General features: G+C 36.6%; 1 protein-coding gene across 7 annotated transcripts in view; it reads right to left on the bottom strand.

Annotated features, from left to right (window-relative positions):
* The window catches only part of CTNNA2 (catenin alpha 2), a 1152426-nt gene that overhangs the window by 3592 nt on the left and 1123028 nt on the right, over positions 1-25806 (bottom strand). For 4 of the 7 annotated variants that reach the window (XM_021670969.2, XM_012452104.3, XM_021670972.2 and 1 more), the window contains one exon: positions 23919-24062. The exons of 2 other annotated variants lie outside the window; for them this stretch is intronic. In XM_021670969.2, coding sequence (XP_021526644.1) covers positions 23919-24062 — 144 coding nt within the window. Of the gene's footprint in view, positions 1-187; positions 305-23918; positions 24063-25806 lie in introns of all 7 variants that reach the window. One more of the 7 variants, XM_021670970.2, reaches the window with a different exon arrangement.

Raw genomic sequence — 25806 nt, 5'->3', positions numbered from 1 at the left:
AAATATAACAGGGACATTTGGTTGATTTGCTTTGGGCAACAGAATTAGTAGAACAAGACTCACTGTTTGGGAATCATTTGATAATACAATATTTCTTGTATTATTAAATGGCTCCCAAACAGTGAGTCTTGGTGGAATTGAGGTGATCTGAAGAGAAGGAATTACAAGTAAATTTGGAGATTTTTACCACAGATTCCATTTTCAGATAGATGGTGTTTAATTCTGCAGCAAAAATCCGAGAGCCTGTCTCTTCTTCAGAACCCCTTTGCTTTTCAAGCCTGATGCAGGAATCCTGTGAATAAACCTAATACATTGTTTGAGAGTGAGACAGCTTTGAAATATAAAGCCAAGAATTTTATTAAAGCCATCTTCTAAGGCAGATCTTGAATTTGAAGCAAGGTAAAGCAAGGAGGTGAGAGATCCAGCCAACTGAACTGGAACAAATATTTTCACAAACAAGAAACCCAATTTTAAGTTAATACAAAATTTGACTTTTTAAAAAAGTTTAATTTCCAAAGGTTATATTTGCCCTTTGCCAAAGACCCACTTTCATGATTTAGATCATTATTAGCACAATCACAATTCTTTTCAATTTAAAAAAGGATTTCCTTATGCCTTTCCAAAATGGCACCAAAATCCTGGTTTCCAATTGGCAGGTTTTGGCTAAAGATTCACTTCCTAAAGAAAGATATTAGAAACAATAAAGCTGCATGGCAAGATTTTTTAAATTCAAAGTTTAGGAGCACTTGTTTAACAAAATTGCATTCTATTTTGTGATTTAGTGTAGTGATGGCATTTTCAATAAGATGTGTAAGTGAATATGTATAAGTGAAGTTCTCATAGTCAACGTTCATTGAGCACTTACTAGATGCCTGGTATTGACTGAGTCCTTTTAATTGTGTGATTTTAATTTTTAAAAATCTTTGAAGTGGGAATTATCATCATCCCCCCATTTAATGGTGAGGATGTTGAAGCTTAGGGAGGTAATGTAACTTGTCCCCACGGTCATTGGCAAAGTAGGGATTAGGACCAGTACCATGCCTCTCCAAAGCTCAACATCTAAACCCCACCACAGAGCAATGCTCCCCCAAAGGATCACTTAATCTCTCAGGTCTTGTTTTTTAGTTATTACCTATTATCCAAAATGAACTTGTTTCTACTAATGAACAGAATGGAAGCCTGTCCTCTAAACCTGGAAACATCCTTTTAACATCATGGCTATCTCTGATTAAGTGCCTCCATCTCTCCCAATCTGTGATTCTTAGTATCTTCATAGCCCAAATCCTTGCTGACTAGAGCCTCTGGCCTCAAATATGTTCCTGCCTAGTGCTCAGCCCTTCCTTGTGCTTCCCGGCCTTGAGTCACCCTTTTGGAAATAGAGCCTGGAATATGATCTCTGCTAATTTGTCTGGATTTGCTCCATTATTCTGAAGCACATTTATACTAGGCAGGGCTCAGCTACTCTTATTAGTGATATCATCCTTTACCTGGTCCAGTCTTGGCAGTTTTAAAAATGGCTTCAAAAGTCAACCACTTCTCAGCTCTTCCTCAAGCTGATCAGTGACAATTTCAGCAGAAAGACATATCCATCTTTTCCCGGTTAAGGCCCTTTTATATTCCTATAGGATATTCCATTAAGTTCCTGTATCTAATCTAAGAGAAACTGCTCATTTTCAGCTAGTTTAAAAACAAGAACCTGCATTCAACAAATTAGATCATGTGCTGTTTTCTGAACTAGTTTCCTGATTTTCATTTATTTTATTCAGTCTCACAACCAGCCCCGGGACAGGTAAGTATTATGACCAATTGATACTTAGAAGCATACAGCTTGCCCATTATTACACTGCTAACATTAGTGAAGCCAAGATGTAAACCCAGGCCATCTAACTACAGAGTCCATGCTCTCACCATTGCTCCATTATGCTTTCAAGAGCCATGCAGAGCAGATGAATCCTCAGGCCTCAAAATCTACCAAGATTGCTACACCCATTCTCGCTATTCCGTCCCATATGTGTCTGCTGTCCCTAACCACAGGAATTAGACTTCTCCTGATCATTACAATTCTTTTAAAATGTCAAAGTACTATTTTTAAAAGGAAACAGATGTTTCCTCACATCTTGTGCTATTACAGTCCACGAAAAGTAAATAGGGGCAGGAGAGCTGTTTCATGGACCTTTCTATAGGACATTGACTTTTTTCCCCCTGCCTCTATTCCTACTTTTAATATCACTCAACTTCTAATAATAGATTCCTGTTCCCTATATCCTCCTCATTTTGAGTTTTGAATGGACAGAAAGACTGGAGCAAAGACTTATCTGAATTGTGATTCTTCCACTTACTGATAATTGTGCAGCCTAATTCCTTACATCATCAGAACTAAAGAACACCATAACAAGTATTTGAAATGACTCTCGTACAGCTTATCAATTAAATATTTCTGAAAGCCTATGTCCTTAGCTGCGTGTTACTTCATTCACACAGGACTTACATTGCAACAGGTGTTCAGTTTCAACAGAAACAGAATTTGACTGCAGAATTCAATCACATTCTTTCAAAGGAAAGTGGAACTACACCTCTTGCAATGCTGAATTACCACTCTTTATCCTCCAGTCCATCCCTCCATTTTTCCATCTACACATTTATTCATCCAAGATTTCTTCAGACACCTATTGAATACTTTTTGCCAACTACTGTGCTTAAATGTTGGGTATAGAAACACAAATAGACATAAGCACTGAAATACAAGAGCTCACAGTACACTGAGAAAAACAGACGCAAACTAAAGGTTTTACCACAGTATGATAGTGTTTGAGTAGGATGTGAGATGCTAGAGGAACAAAAGGAATAGGGGAATTACCTTGAGTCCGGTAAGGATAGGACAGGGGAAACAAAGCTTCATTGCGTATATGATATCTAAACTCTCTTTAATAAGAGGTTGTTGGTAACTTAATGGTTAACAGTGATGAGGAAGGAAAATTCTCAAATTTCTAACTAGTCCAACTTGGTATACATCAATGCTGTCAACCCAGATTGTGGAAGTAAGAAGGATGTTAAGTGCTACAATGCTGAGTATAACTTTGGACATACTGAGCTTGAGGTGTGTGTGTTACATCTAGGTGATATATCAGAGGGCCAATTGTATTTATGGGACTAAATATTTAAAAATTACGCTTTGCTTATATTGATCTTCCCAATTGTTTCATGTATTGCTGTAGTGTTCTGCATACTGTAGGTAGATAATACATGTTTGATTTCTTCCTTTCATATTCTTTAGTTTTTACAAAGATTAAATAATACAATCTAAATTAAATATTAAATCCATACACCAGGTCAAAAAGTCCAATAAATTTACTAAAAAGTTTCTCAGCATAAGATCTTTAAAATCAATATTAATATCCTTTTAATAATCTAAGACACATCATCATCACCAAGTATTTTACTTGAATAGAAAATAACCTTCCTTGGTTATGTAGGGAATAGTTAAGTAATTAGCAATCTTTTACCCTTCAGAATAATGATGAACTTCCTGGGGTCAAACAAATAAAATAAATGCTATTGAGTAACAACTTGCTTTAAAAACAAAAAATAGTATTGTCAAAAGTGAAAAATAATATAAAATAGGTAGGGAACACATTGCAGATGATATGAGATAGTAGATTTCTTAGGATGTTGACTTGTGGAGGCTTGGCATATGATTTAAGAGAATTAGGATTTGACTGTGTGTTCTGAATTCATACATTTACAACATGCATGGAGAGAGATCAATTTTCAGGTTGTATGTCTTTTTTCAAAAAAGCTGATCATCTACTAACAAAAATGAATGAAACATAAATGGCAGTTCATGAAAATCCAAAGTACAAAGCAACCTGTCTTTGGATTAAAAATAATGCAAATGCCGTGGGACTGCTGGCTAAGCTAAATAGAATAAAATAAGCCAAATCCATTTGGAAGGTGATTTTGAAATATTAAGAACTGAGGCGTTTGCTTTGATTACTTCAAAAGGCTTAGAAATGCCTGGAAGAAGGAAGCAGTTCCATTTGGGCCTTGTTATTTTATTTTCATTAGTGTAAGTCAGAGTCAATAACACTAACGATTTTGATCATGCTAAAATATTTCCCTAAATATGGGTAAAGTCCACTTTAGCACTTTGCAATATTTTTAAATGGCAATAACACAGCTTTAACATTTAAGGACAAGACTATTTTAATGGGGTTATTCTAAACATGTTCAGGCCCAGACTAGGTTTTCAGGGGAGGAAGTTGTGATGGGAGAATTGACAATAAATGGAAAGCAAACACCTCAAGAAAACTGGAATCTTTCCACTGGAGCTGGTCATTTATTTATATTTAAACTGTTATCTCCCTCAAAGGAGTCACAAATTGCTTTCAAGGAAAAAAAAACTTTTTGCCACAAGTCAGCTTTGCTGTTAATGAATTGGAAGTTAGAAACCCAGAGCATTGGAGCCTATTATCCTCCAAGAAGAACATTTCATGTTTTAAAAATCCATGAGGCTTTGAAGAGATATTTGATGTCCTTAGAAACTGTGATACATTTGAAATACCTTGAAATACCTGTGTACATTTTCCAGAGGCTATATCAATAACACATTTTTAAAAACTCTAGAAAGTCGAGGTTAATAAATAACTCAAGCAAACAAAGATGACATGGTGAAAAGGTTCAGCCTAATGGCATCTTTCCCCACTTAAGTTATCTCAGAATGTTTATTTGCTTACAAAAAGACCTTTCTTTGATATCAAGCTCTCATTTCTGTATTGTAGTCTTCTCACTCTTTCTCATCAAACACACTCTCATCCATAGTGTCCATGGCAGGCAGTATTATCAATCAGGCACCTTGCTCCCTTAGAATCTGCTAAGTAGTATGGGAAAATAAACTTTTTTACCTCCCAAGAAGGCCTATTTTAACAGGGTTGTCCAAAAAGCACATGATAACTGTTTATGGCACAGATACATCATTCATTGTATCACTACTTCTATCTTTGAATTAACTTGTTTGATTTGGGGTGTTTTCTTTACTAGCTATCAAATGTTGTCTGATACTGACAAATATTTTTATCTAAAGGATGTTGCATTTACTCTTTTGTTTCCACAGCTTTTTTTTTTTTTTTTTTTTTTTTTTTTTTGACATGGAGTGTCACTCTGTTGCCCAGGCTGAAGTGCAGTAGTGCCACCTCTGCCTCCCAGATTCAAGCGATTCTCCTGCCTCAGCCTCCCAAGTAGCTGGGACAACAGGCACATGCCCCCATACCCAGCTAATTTTTGTATTTTTAGTACAGATGAGGTTTCACCATGTTGGCCAGGATGGTCCCAATCTCTTGACCTAGTAATCTGCCCACCTCAGCCTTCCAAAGTGCTGGGATTACAGGCCTGAGCCACTGTACCCGGCCTCCACAGCTGATTTTTAGGGACATACTGTGCACCTTTTTGTACTGATACCATATTATGAGTTGCTAATTAACAAAATCATTAAGGAGAAGATTTAAGTATTAACAGAAATGCAAAACATTTTGGGGATGATTTTAAATCAAATGATAAAAATTGGCTGCATATTTTTAACAAGGATGGTGTTGGAGGTGAAAGTGACCGTCATAGGTACATTGTATTTATTGTTAAAAAAAAAAAAAAAAAAAAAAAAAAAAAAACCAGTAAGGCCAGGCATGGTGGTTCCTGCCTGTAATATCGGTATTTCAGGAGGTTGATGTGGGTGGATCACTTGAGGTCAGGAGTTTGAGACCAGCCTGGTCCACATGATAAAACCCCATCTCTATTAAAAATATAAAAATTAGCTGGGCATGGTGGCAGGTGCCTGTAATCCCAACTACTCAGGAGGCTGAGGCAGGAGAATCACTTGAACCCAGGAGACAGAGGTTGCAGTCAGCTGAGATGGAGTCACTGCACTCCACCCTGGGTGACAGAAAGAGACTCTGTCTCAAAACAAACAAAATTACATTTAAACAGTTAATATTAGAACACATCCTGATCCCTGATAACTGAAATTCTAAAATACAATTTCTAAAGAGTTTCTAATTCCAAGGGTATTCCCATTTGATAAGAGGATCTTGAAAAGCAAATATTTTACAGCTCTAAGTAGCGGATCAATTACACAGAAAAGAGGACAAGAGGTCTGTTATCTTTTCTTCAGAGCTTCCTTAAGTAACACCAGAGAACCAGCTCGTGCTGAAGGCTGGTTGTTAAGAAATCTGTATGTAATGGCTCAAGATTAAATTGACAAAGACCTTAGCAAAAGGCACTATAGGCTCAGTCAGGCTAAGAAAAAAAACATCTCCACAGCCTTGCTGAGACATTTACCAATTGGCTCTCTGGTAACTTTTCAACTGGACATATTTGTGTCTTCATTTTTAATTCATTTAGGTACCTAGTAGTGCTTCACAGTCGGCCAGTCCACTGATTAACAGTCTTCATTTGCATTTTTTCAATTATAGGTAAGTAAACCTTGGAGATTCCCATGAAAGCTTAATTACTGTCAACAAATTTCCTAAATATGGCTTAGAGCCATTTTCTTCTCACCATTAAAGGCAGAACAATTTTTGCTCAACCCAAAACCAGGCCTTCTTGCTAACATGGAAATCTCGAAGATAAGTGGGAGTACTGACATGCTGGCCTCTGGAAAGTTAGGAATAGACCCACCTGTTCATCTAGGCAGTCCCTACCTCTTTTTTTTTTTTTTTTTTTTTTTAGATGGAGTCTCACTCTGTCGCCCAGTCTGGGGTGCAGTGGCCCAATCTTGGCTCACTGCAACCTCTGCCTCCTGGGTTCAAGTGATTCTTCTGTCTCAGCCTCCCAAGTAGCTGGAACTATGGGTGTGTGCCACCATGCCTGGCTAATTTTTTTGTGTTTTTAGCAGAGATGGAGTTTCACCATCTTGGCCAGGCTGGTCTCAACCTCCTGACCTCGTGATCGCCCGCCTCAGTCTCCCACCTCCCTTTTCTATACTTCTTTCTTCCTTGCTTCCTTTTAGTGCCCTCCCTTATCCCAACTCTTCAGGATCTCCTGCCAGAGACCGCCTCTAAGTTATTGGTTTCCATGTAACAAAAGAATCATGAGGAAATATGCAACAAAGAGAAAAGAGCCAATGGGCTTTCAGGCACCCTCCGTAATTGGGAAATATGCTTGGGCAGAGAGACAGTCCTTAACTGTTGATCTTGTCGTTTCTGATTCTGTGCATCAGCATGTCTTGACCATCCAAGGTTTATGTCTTATATTAAGTCTGCAGGAGGTAAGCCTCCTTTTTGCTTTACCAATAGGAAAGCCAGTTAGCAGAGCATCACTACATTTGATCCCTCTATTTCCACCCTTCTCCCTCCCTAAGCAGTATCATCATGACTAGAAGACAAATGTAAAAGGAGCCATTGTCGAGGAATCCACAGAAATACATTTTCATAAAATGGATCAAAGTGATACTAAATGACTCCAAACTTTCTAAACTACCTATCCTTGTATGAACGTGGTATCTGCTGCTAAGTACTAAAGGCCATTTAAGAACTTGCAAAGCAGCTCCTACCCTCCGGCGTGCAATGCACAATCACTGAGAGAAGAGTCAAAGGCTGTGGTTTGGGTGCTGGTTGGTGGAGGACTGTGCCTGGAAAATGAGCAAAATCTGAAGATCTGGAATGATTCTTCCTCATTCTTTCACTTCTCTTTTCATCCAAGCCCTAGGAATTGTGTCATAATGTGGTATTATTCATATGTTGGGGGAAGAAAACACCCATGCAGCCTGTGATCCTCTCCTCATCAGGTGTGTGGAAATAAGTAGTCAAAGGCTCTGTTGCTACTGAGGTCCAGGATGAGGAGAGAGCAGAGAGATTTCATGCCTGGTGAGTGACTGCCTTTCCTTGGGACCCTGGTCTGCTTTGTTCATGTGATCACCTCTTCCCCACCTCTTTCTTCCTCTCCTGTGCACTCTCTATCTCTGGTAATACATTCTCAGATGCATGCTTTACCCCCTGTCCTCTTCATGTTTTCATCTCTCCTGGGCTCTAGACTCCAAGCCTGAGTTCAAACCTTGATTGGATGGATCAGCTAACTACATAATCTTGAACAAGTCATTAAACTTACCTCTACCTCATAAAAGTTCTTTAAAAGTAAAAATGAAAATAGCACTTTCTAGTATTATAAAGTATTAAATGGGATAATGCCACTGAAGCTGAGTGCCTGGCACATGGTAAGCCCTTAACAAATCTTAACTTTTATTACTGTGACCCATCTTTCCCTTAAATCACCAGTTGAGTCCAAAAATGCTTTTGTAAAATCTACATTTCTCTTTTCCTACACCTTCCTTTCAAAGTTTCCCCCATCTAGCATTTTAGACTTTCTTTAATTCTTTTCCTACCGAAGCCACCACCATCTTGGCATAGTCACAATGCCTGAATATTGCAGTTTTAATGTGTTAGGGTTAAGGAATGGAGAAGTTTATGAGGGGAATAGGAAAACACCAACACTTAGGTATCATTTCTACCACTATTGAATCCCTTAGATGGAATAAAGGTGGGGAGTCAAGACTGAGTGCAAGAAAACAAACAGGGATTTTATGTAAAAATGTAACATCTAAAGTGTCTAAGAACATTTAGGACCTCGTAGGGAATACTGACAATAGAAAGTCAAGGTGGCTCTACTAGAAGGTGGAGGAAAGGCAATCTAGCATGGGAAGCTGATGTTTAAATATCTAATCATATCTAATTTGGGAAACACCAAAATAGTCGGTATAAAATATTTTATACAACCACTTCAAGGACCTAAAATTCTCCAAATTTCAGCTATTCGTTTTGGTTAAGAATATTATTTACAGATATCTCACATTAAAAAGCAAATAGTGTTACCTGGAAAGGATGACACCTTACTTCATTCAACTCTGAGTACACACTGTTGTCAGACTCAGCTGAGATCCCTCGCTGCCCCTAAAAGAGAGCCCCTTCTTGTTTGGAAGTGCCCACCGAACACTGAAGGCCAAATCTCCCAAAGCCCTGTGTTCATCTCCGTGGAAATGCAAACGCTTGGGCTCCTTAACCTTGTTTCCTAAATCTTTAACTCTATCTTGGTACACAGGGGGTTATAAATGCATAATTTTTTAATCTTTTATTCAGTCTTAAGCCAGTGAACCTAGCATCTGCCATCTCCCACTAAGACTGACCTTATCTCAGCATCTAAGTCTACCAATAAATTCCCAGTTTATTCAGGGATATTTGAAAATCTCATCCAACTAATTTCCCAGAACATGAGCACAACAATCTTGCTGCCTTTGGGCCTGCTGTACACACATTTATTAACCAAATAAGGTAGCAAATAAATGGCAGGTTATATGAAAAGACCTTCCAAAGAACAAATCCAAGGTTATTGAAAAGGACATTGCCTGGGCTAATGACTATAAAAGCCAGGAAAAGGCAAGAAGACACATATCAAAAAAAAAAAAAAAGCAATGGGCATCCTTAAGACAGCCCTTGCTTGTCAATGCTCTAAGTCCTTTCTAGAACCACTAAAAAAAGGATGATTAGTGTGTGACACACTTACTGCCATTTCTTCACTGGTATCCTTAGCAGATATGCCCAATCAGTCAGGTCCTTTTTTCCTACTGATCCTAGCCATGGTCTAAGCATTCTTCTCAACACACAGCTCAGTCAAACACTAGCAATTGATGAGAGTTAGCAATCAATCAAGATGAAACCATTTACCATATCCAATATGGGCCTTTGAACTATACAGGACTGCACAGGGAGGGCTATGATTTGACTCATGTCACCTGTGCAATTATTGCTCCAATTAAGAGTAGTATATTAATATCACTTCTACCTCTAATTTAATTTCTCCTCACATAATTCATAAAGAATGATAACTATAGCATGGAAAACTGAAGTGAAATGTTAGACACATATGTAGCTATATAAAATAATTCACTACATTAACCTAATATTTCAACTCTTTTTTCATTACAGAAATTAGAGTTAAGACAAGAAGAAATGCTATTGTCATTTAAGGGCTTATAAGAGGTCTTCAGTATAATAGTCTAAAACTCAGTAATTTTAATTAAATTAGTTTTAAATTTGAGCAGTTGATGCATGGGTTTTTAATAATTGAACCCATATTTTTTTTTCTACTTTAAAACATTTTTTGAGTAGACACCGAAAAATGCAGTCCAAATCATTTTCTTTCTTCCTGGTCACTGCCTTTTCCTTTGTGAGCTGTAAATCCACCACTAACATTAATACACATTAAAGTAATTTTCAAATGATTACTATGTACAGGATCACAGATGAAAGTAGAGGTTTTCTATTAATACTTTTAACAATAAGGTGTCACCTTTCTATTATCTTCCATCTAAATTACACTTCAGGTTCTTGTAAGACTTATCTTCAGACCACTTAGAGAATGATCTAAGCCTCTGCAAACCTTTTCTTGTGGACTGTTCCCAATCTTCCAGAGACAGTGAGAGCTCTGCAATTAACTCCACCCTTGCCCCTAACCTGATCCACTGGCAGTCCTCTTCACGTCAGTTATTGGCAACACAATTCTTCTACTGCTCTGGTTCAATACCCAGAATCTTAAGCTACACCTGTTTTCTCTAACTCAACATTTAAATCTGCCATCATGTCCTTTCAGCAACATCTTCAAAACATATCTATTCCTTGATCTCTTCTTATCTTCTCCACTCTTAACCACTTGCCCAACTTGTCCGAACCTGTTACTGGCTTGTTGTGAAAGCTTCCCCTAACTAGTTTGCTTGCTTCCCACCCTTTACTCTGTTTATTCTCAAATGGAAGCCAGAATGATCCTGTTACATGAACTCAAATCATGTCACTTATCAACAACCTTGAGTGGCTTCCCAATCACAGTCTGAGTTAAATCTAAAGCTATCAAAATGGTCTTCCTATGTGACCCAATACTTCTGATTTTGCTCTCATTAGCTAAATCAGTTAAGAAGGACCAGTCATACTTGCAATGCAAGCCCATAGCAGTTATTATTTCTTCTGCCTAAAAAACTCTTCCCCACCCAAGATACCTGTAAATGCTTGCTGCCTCACATACATCTGATTTTTATTCAAATAGCATCTTGATGAAAACTACCCAAGCCATACTTTTCAAATTGCAACTCCATTTCCATCCTCATGCCTTAATTTGCTATTCTGTCTCTATTTTAATATTTTTATATACTCATATTTTTATGTTTCTTGTTCCTCACTTTTCACCATATCCCAAACATCGAAAACAGTGCTTGGCATATGGATCCTCCATAAATATTTGCCAGGATGTTGTTGAAGCATTGTAATTTTATGGATGAGGAAACAGAACATGAAAAGGCTTGTCCAAAGACACAAAGCTAGGGCACAATGCCTAGTACAGCATCCGTTCTTTCTTCCTATTTATTCTTCCAAATGCATCGTATTGTCAGGAGAGTGGAATTTGTAGAAATAAAAGAGAAACTAAACTTTAGCCAAATTGCAATACAAATCTACATCGTCTTCCTCTTACTGTATCTTGCACATGAGCATTTCAAGATCAGTCTTTGCTCAAAAAACAGACGCAATTCAATCATTTGTTTAATTTTTCCTGTTAATAAAATACTGAGATTTCTTTTAAAAGCATCCCTTCCATTAATAGCACCAGCATCTAAGAGGCACAGAGTTATATGTTTGCTAGGTATAGAGCTGGTGCCTCTAATCTTCATAAGATGTACAAGTTGAATACCATCATCCCTGCTTTATATGTAAGAAAGCAGAAATGGAGAAAAGTTAACTTGTTTTGGTCAACTTGAGGGTTCATAAAATTCGTATCAAGTAGAACATGCCATCTTCTTTGACCAGGCAGATCTACCATAAGCTTTTTCTGCTCTAACTCTTTATTCCTGGCTACTGATGCCATTTTTTTGGAGGTAAACATGCCTCATGATGTGTTTCAACTGTTCACAAGCATGAGTCATATGACTAAGCAGTAATGAGGTGAACTTCCGTAAGCCATAATAAAAGTTGCACAAACTTCTAATCTTGCAATCATGATTCACCTGAGATATGAATTAATCAAATAGCAAAGACCATCATCTACTTTCTCATTTTCTTGCCAGCCAGCAAAAAAGCTGTCTACATGTTCACAGAAAATTTGATTAAATACAACTAATTCTCCTTATCCCTAGACATTACATACCACTTATTTATCAAAGTATTTAAAAAATGTATTTAAAAAATTTTACAACATAATCTTTTCATCTGTCATGCAGCACACACCATGAAATGATGTGAGGCTGATAATATAATTTGTAAAAACCTAATACATATTACCTGTTATCATCTATATCATCTGAAACATGCTATTCCCTGTAGTTCCTGTTCAGCCACTAGTCTACAGAGCACAGAGATACCAGCACCATCCTTACACTGCAAAAAGCACAAGACAATATATTAGAGAAACTGGCTCTAAGTCTTAGCTGCCCCAGTTACTGGCTGTGAAAGTTTGGACACTCCTGTAGTTCTCTTTCTATTTTTTCAGCTGTAAAAGGGGGTTAATAAAAACATACTTTTGTGAGTTATTCTGAGGTCCGAGTGAAAAAATACTTTTTAAATTTTAGAGAAGTCTGTGACTATAAAAGATTATTACATCACCTCTGGGTGCCTTTGGGAAATTCTTTTGGGATCTTCATTTTAATTTATTAGAACTCCTTGGTGCCTCAGTCCCAGGTTCTTGGCTCCACAGGAGAGGGTATTCCAACAGATGACCAGCACAGCATGAGGGCATAATAAGCGCTAGCAAAACAAGAGCAAAGTACTTCTAAAAGAAATTACCTTTGTCCACCTGAAGTACTGGTGGGGTAGCCTAGTTACAATCTTATTTTTTTCCAATCACAAAGCATGCTCAGGAAATAACAGTTTATGAAAGAAATAGAACACAGGAAACATGCTATTGAGGTCCTTAAATTTGGCTTTGGAGTGTAGCACAAAAAGACGAAGAAATCCAACCAAAAAATGAAGGTAGACCACTCTTACAATAGGAGCTGTCAGCTCACTGATGAGCCTGTCCTTGGTGATTCCACCTCAATTCTGGTTGCCATTTATTCTGGAATCAAATCATTACTTATTTACTGCTTTGTCCTTAAAGACTGTGTGTGGTCATGTTGCCATAGCTAGATTTCTGGTTCTTTATGAATAGGTACCTTCTTGCCCCTTTTACTGGTAGGTATTTCACTAAGGCTAGAACCGCATAAACCATACTGGGATTCGCTGTACATATGGGGATTATGAATGGTCTGCTCTGTGAAGGATTCTCTTGTTTGCTCACTGCAGGCTGCCCTGAATATCAGTTATTTATCAGTCGGCTGGTCTTATGCATCAATTTAATAATCAATAAAAGTTGATTAGTCCTTGTCTATTGGTATATACTTCACTTTTTTTCCAGATTCAAAACATATCGAACTTCCCAACCAATTAGATCTTTCCTCAACTTTATTCTCACCAAAGAAAAGTGCTACATCACTTTAGGCACATTCTACAGATAGGAAACTGAGGCTTAGGGAGGAAGAACTTGCTAGCTAATAGACAATTATCAGGGATTCAAGTGCATCACTATTCTCAGGTATAGCACATTTATCAATATACCATGGTTCCAACTGCCTTTAAATAAAAGATGAAATAAAGGGCATTTAAGGTGGTTCTCCTAATAAGCCAGGATACTTCTCCATATAGGTGCCTGCCAGGGATTGGCCTAATTTGGAAACTTCTAGTCTGTTGAGCAAAAGCGCCAAAGGGTTCCCTTCAATCTAAAACTGGAAATACCATCTCTTTGGTCCAACAAAGAGCCTCCATGGATGGACAACATATTGTCTGTTCCCTTGCAAAGAGGCTGAGTTATTCAAGAAACTTTCAAAACAACAGATTAAAGGAAACACAATCCTCAGAGGACTGGAAATGCGTAATAGTATTGCTAAAAAAAAATCAAAAAATATTAGTGGTTTCTTTGAAAGAAAGCCTCAAGTTCATGAAATTGGAAAACTTCTTTGAAAGAAAAGTACTACCTTTAACTTCCAACAAGATCACAACTTGTAACCAAGGAACTAAGGTAAACATGAAAGAGTTGGAGATGGTATGATACAGTATCTTGTGCCTAATAAAAATCACGCTTAATATTAAGATGAAAGTTTCCTCATGGCACAATTGCTATCTTAGAGTCCCTGTGAATCTAGCTTTTGACAAAGTTAATCACCTCCATATCTATTACAAGTTGTAAAGTTTGCCTCATTATTCCTTTACCCGATACATTAAAAAGTGCCAGGAAAAATTCTTCAAATATACTACAGGTATATCTTTGAAAGAAAGCATGTTTTCTGTTGTATCTGGAGTCACCGCCTATTACAGTTCTCCAAATTTCCTTTAAAAAACGAATACTAAGTCATGCAATATCTTCAGTTTCTAACTACAACTTGCTTGGTTTTAAGGGCTCACCTAGCACTAATTTCAGCATTGCTGAGTTATCATCATCATATATATTGAAAAACACATAAACAATTTGAATTTCAAGGGGATCCTTAATCTGATGTTCTTAACAGTATTAAAAATATTATTTTAACTATCACCTTAGTTTTTTCTTATTTTTTAAAATGTAGTTACTGATTTTATCACTGTAAAAATTTTAAAATGTACAGAGAAACAAGGTAAATGTGTGATGATATATGAAAAGGGTTTTCTTAAAAAGTGCTATGAAAACAATTGTTTTAACTTCAATACTCTTGTTTGTAAAAAGTAAGAAATTAATGCCATTTTACCTTATTTAAACTTTTTTTTGAAACATTTTCACTGGAACCCTTACTTGCCTTTGGGAATAGAAATATATACATTGCTAAAACAGGAAGATTTGGGAATAACCAGGAAAAGAGGTAGATGGGGACCTTTGTAAGAAGGTTATGTCTAGAGGATGACTGTGATGGTTTCTCAGGAGTCTTGCTTTTAGAAAAGTGTACCTCCACCCCCAGACACCAGGCTGGAAATGAGATTGGCAGATAAATCTAGAACTATCTTATCTGCCGTCTTCTACTCTTCCAGAGGGAAGAAGTGAATGGCTCTATGTAAAGCAGTATGTATATCCGAGGTGAAAGGTCAAGATTTCAACTAGTCCTATGGCTCTCATCTAGGGGTGAATTTTGCCACCCACTCCAGGATACGTTCAGCAATGTTTGGAGATGTTTGTGATTATCACTACTAGAGAAGAGAAGTTACTACAGGCATCTTTTGGGAAGAGCCAAAGAAGTTCTTAAACATCCTACAACAAGCTCCCTATGGGAAAGAATTATCCAAACTAGGCTAGACTGAACCAGCCGAAAGCGGCAAACCCAGTTTTCCTAGGAAAGATTATTAAACTGTCCTGAGAAGTTCTCACTATAGTCTACAGGTTTCTCTTTCCACCATTTCCTAGACTAGTGTTTGTTTTTACAAGTGTGAGACATGAATCATCTGCAACCAGGAACATTTAGGAATCTTGATTCCTGATCCCTTCTCAGAACCACGTTCAAAACTGTGGATTTCAGGAATCTCTATTTTGATTGGCTATGTGATTCATTTACAGAGTAAAATGTTACAATCACTATTTCACTTCTTTTGAGGTCATTCCTTTCTGTATTTTCAACTATCCCCTCTCTGTGATTCTTCTAGGACTCCCAATGACAAAAGAATGCAATCTTGATGACAGCATAGACCTTGGCTGGGTTGCTCACTGCTGTTATGTCCAGCACCTTGCTTGGGGTAGACATGATATAAGAACCACAGGGCATCAACATTATCCAAAAGACTATATAGTCTTTTGTGAGGAGAGAAGATAACAAAAAATACCTACTTGTTTGTTAGTACACCCACATCTGGACCCTGTGCTAAATGTATGGTGCACATCAATAACATTAATCCTAATAATAACTAACTAACTTAATGAAGTAGATACTAGTATCTTTCTCAATTTACAGCTGAGAAAATGGGGCTAAGAGAGGTGAGGCAATTTGCCCAGGTCATACAGCCAGCTATTGTTTCACTTAACGGAGGGCATACACTTGCAAGATCTGCTACCCAAGCCTATCTCTTCCCAGTGCTTTTCAGATTCCTCATAAGAGGGGGTTCATTGCACCACTCAAAGCCTTCATTGGCGGCTTCTCTCTGCCAGTATAACTCACCAAGAGAAGGCTACTGGGAAACAAAGCCCTCCGCCTCCCAGAAAAGCTGGCATCCTGTAGACAAGAGTCACATAGCTTAATTCCCTCAAAAACATAGAAAGAAGCCTTTTAAACTATTTGCAGAACAACTAAATTTGACTTTCAAGTTTCAAAAACTACAAAGAATAGGTTTTTATTTCCATTTTCCAAATTCTTGCTTACTTCGAATCGAATCTTACCAGGGTAATTTCATCTTTATTCTTAGCATCCTGTCTTGGTTGCTCATCTGATATTCATTTGCTCGTCTCTTTATTTGGCATCTAAATTTTAATCAGGGCAGGAAATGTGCCTATCTAAAACACTGTGTTTATCAGTCTCTCTTACAGCAAGCCATACACATGGTGATGAAAGTAGAAATTGGAGAAGGGCAGAGGGGTGGATTCTTCTAGGAACCCTCTGAGGAGGGTACTAATATAGCTAGCAAGCACCTGGTTTAACCCTCTCACCTCTTCTTTTTACATGAAAAATGGAAAGATGGAACACTAGCAGTTATCTTGGGCCAAAAGATGAACTTGAAAATAGATGGGCCATAAAGTTAGGAGGTGTCAAAGTCGTTGATGATTGTGTGTTCACTCTACTGTCCCTGAACTACAGACAGCCCTATGCCATGTGAAATAGAAATAACTCTCTATTTTATCATTGTTTTATCATTTGTAGTTGAATCTAAATTAAAACATGTAAAAGGCTATATACAAATTTTTAATAGTGGGCATTAAAAATTTAGTAGACAAAAATATTTCATATTTTAATACTTTAAAAATATTTCATATTTAAATTCAATTATTTAACAATTTATATGTCATAACCTTTGCATAAGGGGGCATATGAAACCAACCATGTTACTTTTAAATTTCTTTTCACAATAAATTACTAATTTGATCCATTCAGCTTTTTGGGAAAAAAAAAATCTGTAGCTTTCCATGGCATAATCTTTTTTAAAAAATCAGGTTAAATTATTAAAAAGGGTTTATATAATATATCCGAAAATTCAACAGAGTAAATTATAAAGAAATTAAGTTAACTAGAAAAATAACTACATTTAATTATTTGATTTTTGACCCCAAATCTTAGACAAACAATGCATTTGAAATCTAGCATTTGAAGTCAGGTCCTTTCATGTAGAAATAAATCAATGAAAGTATGAATGACTGACAGACTTCAGAATCAATTATTAGGATTTTTTGGGTCTGATAAGTCACTATAATGGAAGAAGGGACAGTAAAGATGCTAATGTGTTAGGCATGGATTATGTGTTCATTATGCAGGGAACCAGGGAAAAAAATGAATATTTAAACATATTTCCTATTATAACTAGCTTACAGACTAGTTAAGAGAAATATAATGACATTAAAGTGTCATACACGAAATGACAGAGAATACACCATGCTGTTGGAGAATATTAAAGAAGTCTTCACTGACTTTGTGACCTCCAGGAAGTTAACTGAAATCCTCTGAACCTCATGATTCTAATATTTTCAATGGGAATGGTAGTGTCTCCTCCAGAACACAACTGAAAAAACATATTTATTTCATGGTGCATTTTAAATGCTTCATACAATGCCTGGCATATACTAATCCTTTAGTGTATCTTAATATAATTGTTGATATTTTGGTATTTACCATGGGCAGCTGTCCCTCTGAGTAGCTATCACTATTCTAATAAAAGGCAAAAGCCCATGGAGGTTAAACATGTTACTAAGTTTCATCAATTATAAAACACAGAGTCGGTTTCCAAATTCACACCTAATAGCAATATGTTTCTTACAATTTTAACATTATTTAAGAGAATATAGTATTCTCTAACTTATTCTTCAGATATACAACAATCAAACCACACAGCCGTTGCTGCTCTGTGCTTGGCATTTATTTAGGTAAAAGAGTAGGCCTTGAGGTAAATAACTTTGCCTGGAATATCTTTTTAGAACCACCCAAGGTTGTGTTTGCTTTAGTTAGTGTAAGAAGGGCAATGACAGAGCCACAGATCATTGGCAAGAAATATCTGAAAGAACTAAAAATATATTTTTTCTGTAAGAGATATCTATGTATATAATCTTTAGGTCAACATTAATTTGTTCAATTAATGGCAGGCACTGCTTCCTACCAGTCAGCTGATTCTAGACAGTGACCTTATCTATACCAAGAGAAGACACTGAAATTAAATGCACAAAACAAATAAAAATAAGATTCCCCCTATTTTTGACTTCCAAACAAAGCTATTCGCAAATTTTAAAACTACAGAAGATTCTGGTGATCTGGAAATGATATGCTGTATGCAAAGCAATTAGGGGGCTAAATTAGAATAAATCCTTGTTGCTGTGAATGGAGGCTCACTTTATTCTTGACCAGGGCTCATTTTCATGTCTCAGTAAAATGTAAAATTCTTTTCTAGTATCTCCCTCTCCTTATGTCTTTTACCACTTCTCTAACTTTCTATACAGATTGATGGGTGTAGGATAACAGCTGTTGTTCGTGCAGGAAAAGAAACACACAGATAGAGAATTTAGCACATGTAAGTGACTATTGATTTAAATAGTTATGTAATTAATATTTTCAACACAGACCACATAGGTCATATACTGCATGGGCGTGAAAGCTTGGTTCTTCCAGTCATGATGAAAACGCTAATATACACATTTTTTTTCCCAAGGAAGTTCACTTAATTAAAGGAGTCAAATGGCCCTACCAAAGAATACCATCCAAAACAAATGTTACTTACTCTGGACTGTTGCCCCTCTCTCTTATCTCAGCACAACTTGGAAGATGTAGAACAACTTAGCTTCAGTCTTCACTAACGCTTTGTGTTGGAATATGACAAAGAAAACTGAAGGATGGTCTCTTGAATGTTTACAGTTTCATGTCCCACTTTCAAGGAGATTTAATAGCATCACTGATTATTTATATTTAATAACCATCTGTCTTAGTTCTTTCTCATGCTTAACCATAATTTAAGCAAATTTTCTTTAGAATATTCTTATATTGCCCTTAACTCCTATTTTTCCCAAAACTTTTAATAATACAATATTTTAATTATTTTATTTTGAAACTGCTTCCAAGAACATAGAAACAGAATGAGTCAATTCTGTTGCCTTGCAGGGATTCTAAAACTTTAGTGTGAAAATGAACCACCTGGTATGTGTTGGGGAGTGGGATGGGGTAGTTAATTACAGACTCCAAGAACCTACTCCCTACCGTTCCTGATTGGAGAAGTTTACAACATGGCCCAGAATCCTGCATTTTAAGTTTCCCTCAAACCCCTTGCTGAGCTGGCATGCAGATAATGCTGATCATTTTCAATACTACTCATTAAAATCAGCATGGGTCAGAAGAATTTCTTTGATATCCGGCACCAACCTCACATCTTTTATTTTTCTCTATCTTTCCAGCTCTCTCTGACATTTTCCGGTCCAGTCATCCCGGAATACTTATATACCCTCAGTGCTATGGATGTTCTGTTTCTTTTCCGAGATATTCCTCCCTCTCTTTCCATTTGCAAAATTCCTATTCAGTTCTGCATGAAGGCTCAAAAAAAAATACTACCTCTTTATCCTTTTCTACAAAAATGGTCATAATATATATTTCTTTTAAAGTGATTATTATAATCATAGTTACTAGTTCATGTGTTTTCCATGCTAATTCTGTAAATCCCTCCTAAATAGACTAAGGAATATCCCATATTACATAATCAATGAATTTGTTGAATTATAGCTCTGACTGATGCTTTACTTCTAAAATGACCTCCAAAGACACCTAGGAGGAAGAAAGGGGAAGAGTTGTCATCCTCATCATTGTTCTGTTGAAATAAACATAATCTTAGTATCTCTCAATTTTTAAATTTGGTTCCACAAAATGTAACTTCTACTTGAACATTTTTTTTCAAAGAAACTAGTGCTAGGAGAGTATTTCTTGCTTTGTTAAACCACCTTTGATCATACTACTTCACCATCCCCAAACAGAAAAATTTAGCCTTTGAAAGTGATTTCCTAAGAAAACAAATTCTAGAAGCTAATTCTGATGTCACAATAGAAAATTAGAAGTCATGCCACTGGATGATCTAAACTGAGTCTTGCTTATTTACTAAGTCCTTAGAATCTCATAAAAGGGCTATGTGACAGAGTTGTTTTATTCGTGGAATTCCAGTCTTTTAGAATGGCCAAGGTAATAACTTGGAAGAGACTTGAATGGCATGAAGTACAAAAACAGTTTTCTCTAAGTAAGGCAAAATATCCACGGTAAATCATCTGTGAATCTACAGCAACAGAGAGGCTTTCAAATGTAAGTGTTGTCAATGTAAATAAATCATGCCCAAATCAATAACCTATTTCCAAGAGCATATGGGAAGGAGACTTGAATAATGATGTTCAGTTTAATTTAGTGTTAAAACCTTGTCAACACTGACGATTAAAAGGTGGAGAAACTGATGTTATTCTTGCTTAGTGCACAAGGAAACTGTTTGCTTGCTTCATAAACTCATCCTAGTTACAAGGATTCTCATTAGCTGGTAGACATTTCCATCACTATCTGACATTTCTAAATCTGTGTTGATAACCTCCAAATAATGATCCCTTTCTACTTTTATCACAATACCAGAATATCTCCAGGCTAGAGTATTCCTCTTTCCTTCCTCTGGCTTTTATGTATTTCTCTTCCATAGCTGTGGCTGTGAGTGGTCATGTGGAGTTTTATGTAACTGACCAAACTCCTGCCTGATTATATCTTTATAATTACTCAATTCACTCACTTGCTGCCTCCTCAATTCTTCCGAAGACATCTCATCTTGTATAGTCAGCATATAATTTAAGGGAAAAGTGTTCAGAAAAAGTATGAGGTTTAACTATAAGCAATAAATTTTGATTTTGAAACACAAGATATCTTTAGCTCCATTTACAATTCTGGGGTCTTGAAGACCGGGCACACTTCCCTGTGCTTTTTATGTACAATAACACACAAACGTAAACCACTGTGTTCTCAGCTAGCTAAAAGTATCAGCTTTTTATGAGACCCTCCCAGTGCGATCCAGCCCACCCAGACCACAGGGATATTTCTTTTGGCACTTACTGTATTCACTTCTAAGTTGGCACTTGGCACATATATAGACTCCCCCAAGAGGCTGCACATTCCTCAAATTTAGGAGCAAGGCTTTATACTTTTTTTATCCCCCATAATACATAGTCCCATACTTACCAATTCCCTACTCATCAACCCTTCCAAAACCACATGGGATTTCCTGCAATATTACATAGGTAATTTTAAACTTTGAAGTCCCAGTGAGATCAGCTACATCTATTACCTAGTAAATATTTTTTACATCCCCAATAATTAGAATAACACAAAGGTATGGAGTTAAAACATGAGTTGGTCTTCCAACATCAATATATAGCTTCCTATCATATGTCAATTTATATATTATATAATGTCTTCAGATATCAATTTATATATAACTTTCTAAGTGGTTTAGATTTAGCCGATTAATCAAATGATAATGTCTATTTAAAACAAATGGCTCAGGCACATATATCATAAACTAGCACTATATCAGATAGGCAGCACATTTTAAAACCTAGTTTAAACAGAATTTTTTTCTGGTTTTCATAATTGTATGTACAACATAAAAACTATATTTCATCAACTATTCAATCATTTTCTCATAAACCATTTCTTCAAAAACATATCATAAAACCATAGATTTTTCGAGCATGGATGCATTAGAATATCTCTTTTTGATCATCTACCATCATTTTACAAATGAGAAAAACTGAGGCCCGAGAGATCTAAGTAATTTACTTTGAGTTACCTAACAAGTCAAGCACAGAGATAGAACTAGCATACCAAGCGTTCAGACCCCAAATTAATGCAACTTCCATTCCACTTCACTGTCTCCTTTAGAGCATAATGTATGTATTTTAAAATTAAACTTTTAATACATACAAAATGGATTTTAAAAACACTGAACATCACTATAAATGAAGCATGCGCATGAAGATAAGTAAGTGCATGCACAACGCATTCCATGATAGACTCTGAATTTGCACAAGTGCACAACACAACCGTTCTTAACTCACGAAGTTTAAAGATGATTGTGTCCCAAGGGTTTGAAAATATGAGCATTTCTTACCTGGCAGCTGTATGAGGGGTTGATAAAAGACATTAAAAACTTGAGCTATGATTAGACATCAGATTTTTCTAGCACTGAAGGTTTGCTTCTACCTGGGTTTCAGGAGTCTAGTACTTTCAATGGAAGGTAGGTCAGAGACTTGAGAGGGATAATGCAACATATAAGACTCTGGCATTATTGCCCACATCGCAATATTAGGTTGTCTGCAGGTGATTGTCATCAAAATCTTTCTACTGGCCAGTTATGGCCCTACATTTTTTTTTAATCAGGCCTGAAATCTTTACCATATAGTCACTTATTTAGGTTAGAAAACTTAGGTAATCAAATAACTTCAAAACGCATTCCCCAACCACAGGGTACAAAAGAGGGCAGTATCAGCTATAGTACTTTTAAATATAAAAGTGTATCACTTTGGGGATCAGGGATTTATGCATAACAAAGAAGCTGTTGATGAGACAGAACGGACTCTTCATTTTAAACCGAAACCAATCTCCAACACAAATGTTCATCATGGCTAGTTAACGAGGGATGTAAATTTTGAAAAAAAAAAAAAAAAAAAAAAAAACAAAAACAAAAAAGAATAACACCCTCTTTACATATTTTATAATACTCATAATCCATACCAGGATGCTTTCATCCCACCCTATGAAAAAAACAGGGTCTCACATTCTGATAGTCAAACACTTCTAAGAACACCCACCCTCATGCTTTGATATCCCTTAAAGAGTCAACTACCTCCATGAACTCCCTTTACCCTTTTATACAAAAGCTTGCATCTTGACAGTTTTAATAGGTACCCAGGAAAGAACAAGGAAAGAAGTGGAGAAAAGTGCTCACTCCAGTTGACTTTTTCTTTCTAAATACTAGGGCATATAAAAGAACTACTCAGTAATATCATAGAAACCCAAATGAAACAATAGCAGCTTTTCACGCCCCTACCACAGACACTATAAAACAGCATCAGTGTTTATGATGGCAACAACAAAAATGGGCAGCAAATCTGGCTGTGACACCTTGAAATGGCTGTGAACTTAAACTTGCAGGAGTTGTAACTTTTTTCAAAAAATGAACATTTCAGTCATTGCATTAGAAAGCTTTCATTTGTTAACACCCAAAGCATCTGTTGATAATCCTTGTGTATCATTCTTATGTACATTTTAACCTCCTCAATTTTAGAAGGGCCCACTGATTCTCAGGGCAAACATCAGTAAAGGATATTTCATGACCTTGAAATCTTCCAAACAAAGAAGAATACATCCTTCTGACTAGCCTTCCTTAGAGAAGCTCACAAAGAGACTACAGAATGGATTCATTCCACATATGCCATGACTTTCAGTCCCAATGGGAAGAAAGACTGAGAAATCAAGAAATAAAAATACCGTTTTCACTTCTCAAGTTTAGACCACAATTGAAGAATATATCCGTGCTGCGGAATTTCTGACTCACATAGAGAATAAATAGGTCATTTGCCCAAAGTTGGTCTAAATATCAAGAGGCCTTAAGTGGACACATTTTCATTTCCCTAAAATCCAATCCCCCATGCCTTCAGAATTAATGATTACAATGAAAGACATTAGATTAGAAAGTCAAGTTACTCACCATGGAGGAATCACTGCTTCCACTCCCGATCGGAGCTCCCTCAGCACAGGTTGGGAGGTGGGTAGAAAGTTGACTAGCCCTGCCCCCATCTATGACATCACAATCTACCTCATAAAAGGTAGTGAAAGTGCTCTGAACTCCTGTCTGATTTCCGAGAGATACAGAAAAGAGAGCGTGAGAGAGCGAGCAAGAGAAAAATAAAACGTACCCTACTTGGGAAGGGATTAGGGAAGTGGAAGAGGGAATGGGTAACAGGGTAAAAGAGCTATATGAAGGAATTAGGTGCTGAAAGAGATATATATTTCTTGACTTTAAGCTGGCTGGCCATTCGGATTTCTTATTGGCTCTTGAACAGATAAAGGAACCATGTGGGAGGAGAATGAAGACGCACCCTGCTTTGTCAGGCATTGTAAGGGACAACTGTAGTGGGGTGCAAAGGGGGTGAATCCCCTATTTAAAGTGTTGAAGATCACCAAGAGAGAAGGCAAGGGCTGAAGCTCTTAAAGCCTGGAACAGTATGTGGGGATCCCAGATGTCTTTCTTGGATGTTCCATCGCCCTGCTGTGTGACCTTCCTTAACTTCTTGGCCTCTGCACATCTAACCTCTGTACATGGTCCTCTACTAAAGGGATACTTACCTCTTTCATTGGGATCACTGAAAGACTAAGGCATTCATTGTTGCTACAATTGCAACTCTTTTGACTCTTCCTTTTAACCCAAGGGTTGACTGTGTGAGGGGCATAATTTAAAAGATAAGCCAATAACCAATGCCCTTTTCTACCTTCAGAATCCTTTCATAAAATTCTTTCAATTTAAAATGTTGCTGAGAATCTTGACTTTTTTGTGTGTATCAAATATAAAATGCAACTAAAAGGAGTCCATATTCAAAACTGTAGGAAAAAGTCAAATGGCAAGTTTTCTGCAATCATAAAAAAAATGCACTGCCTCTCTCAGAGATCAAGTTACATGACCCAGTGATGCCAACTGATCAAATGTCTTTGTCATGGATGATTTCTGCTATCATCATAGCTTTACTTACCAAGTCCAGTTTTCATAGAAAACAAGACAAGATGTGACAATGGCATGTAGAGTACTAAAGTATTTTTTAAATGAAAACATAGAAGTTTAAAAATAGAATACTCAAAGTTATGGATTACGGCAAAACAAAAGTAAAAGACACTATTGAAGAGCAGGCATATTCTGAAATCATCCACATAGAAGTCAGGGCTTCATCTGCCTAGTGGAATCCATGAAAAGTGAAACCAGCTCTTTCCACAGAAAAATATTTAGTAAACCTAGACACTCAAACAATAGCTTGCAAATTATGGCATCACAAATGGGTAAAATCCAAAGTCTATTTCTACATACAGATAAACAAAAAATCCTAATTTGGGATTTACTTTTCTGTTTTAAGCCAATATAATTCTATTTCTAAGCCTGTCATTCTTAGCATACTAAATACATAAGTGTATTACAATAATTGCAATTTAAAATTAAGCAAAATTGGCAGATTAGAGAGCAGTTTGAAACACAGAAGCTACTAAATTCAAACTGATTATGAATCTGGCAACATCACGTCCATTTTTCACTTCAAAATAAATGTTAGAGACATTTAAAGAATGTCTCTAAAGAATTAAAGTCAATAGGAAAAAAATCTTGCATATAAAAAGATAGGTGTTTTTCCTATATTTAACTTTTTCTGTACTTATGAGAGGAGGCATATATTTTCCCTGCTGTATCATTTATTATTTTCAACAATTCTAAGTCTAAATTCAAATTCTGTATTTAACAGCTTTTTATGTATGAGATTTTGCAAGTAATGGCCCTATGAGATTTTATTTTCTCTCCACCTTTACATATTGGACCATTGACTAGTTGGCTTATCTTT

This window comes from Aotus nancymaae, unplaced genomic scaffold (genome assembly GCF_030222135.1).
Source record: "Aotus nancymaae isolate 86718 unplaced genomic scaffold, 86718_ANA_hifiasm-v0.15.2.pri h1tg000017l, whole genome shotgun sequence".
NCBI classification, from domain to species: Eukaryota; Metazoa; Chordata; class Mammalia; order Primates; family Aotidae; genus Aotus; species Aotus nancymaae.
This window is presented reverse-complemented; position numbering and strand designations above follow the sequence as displayed.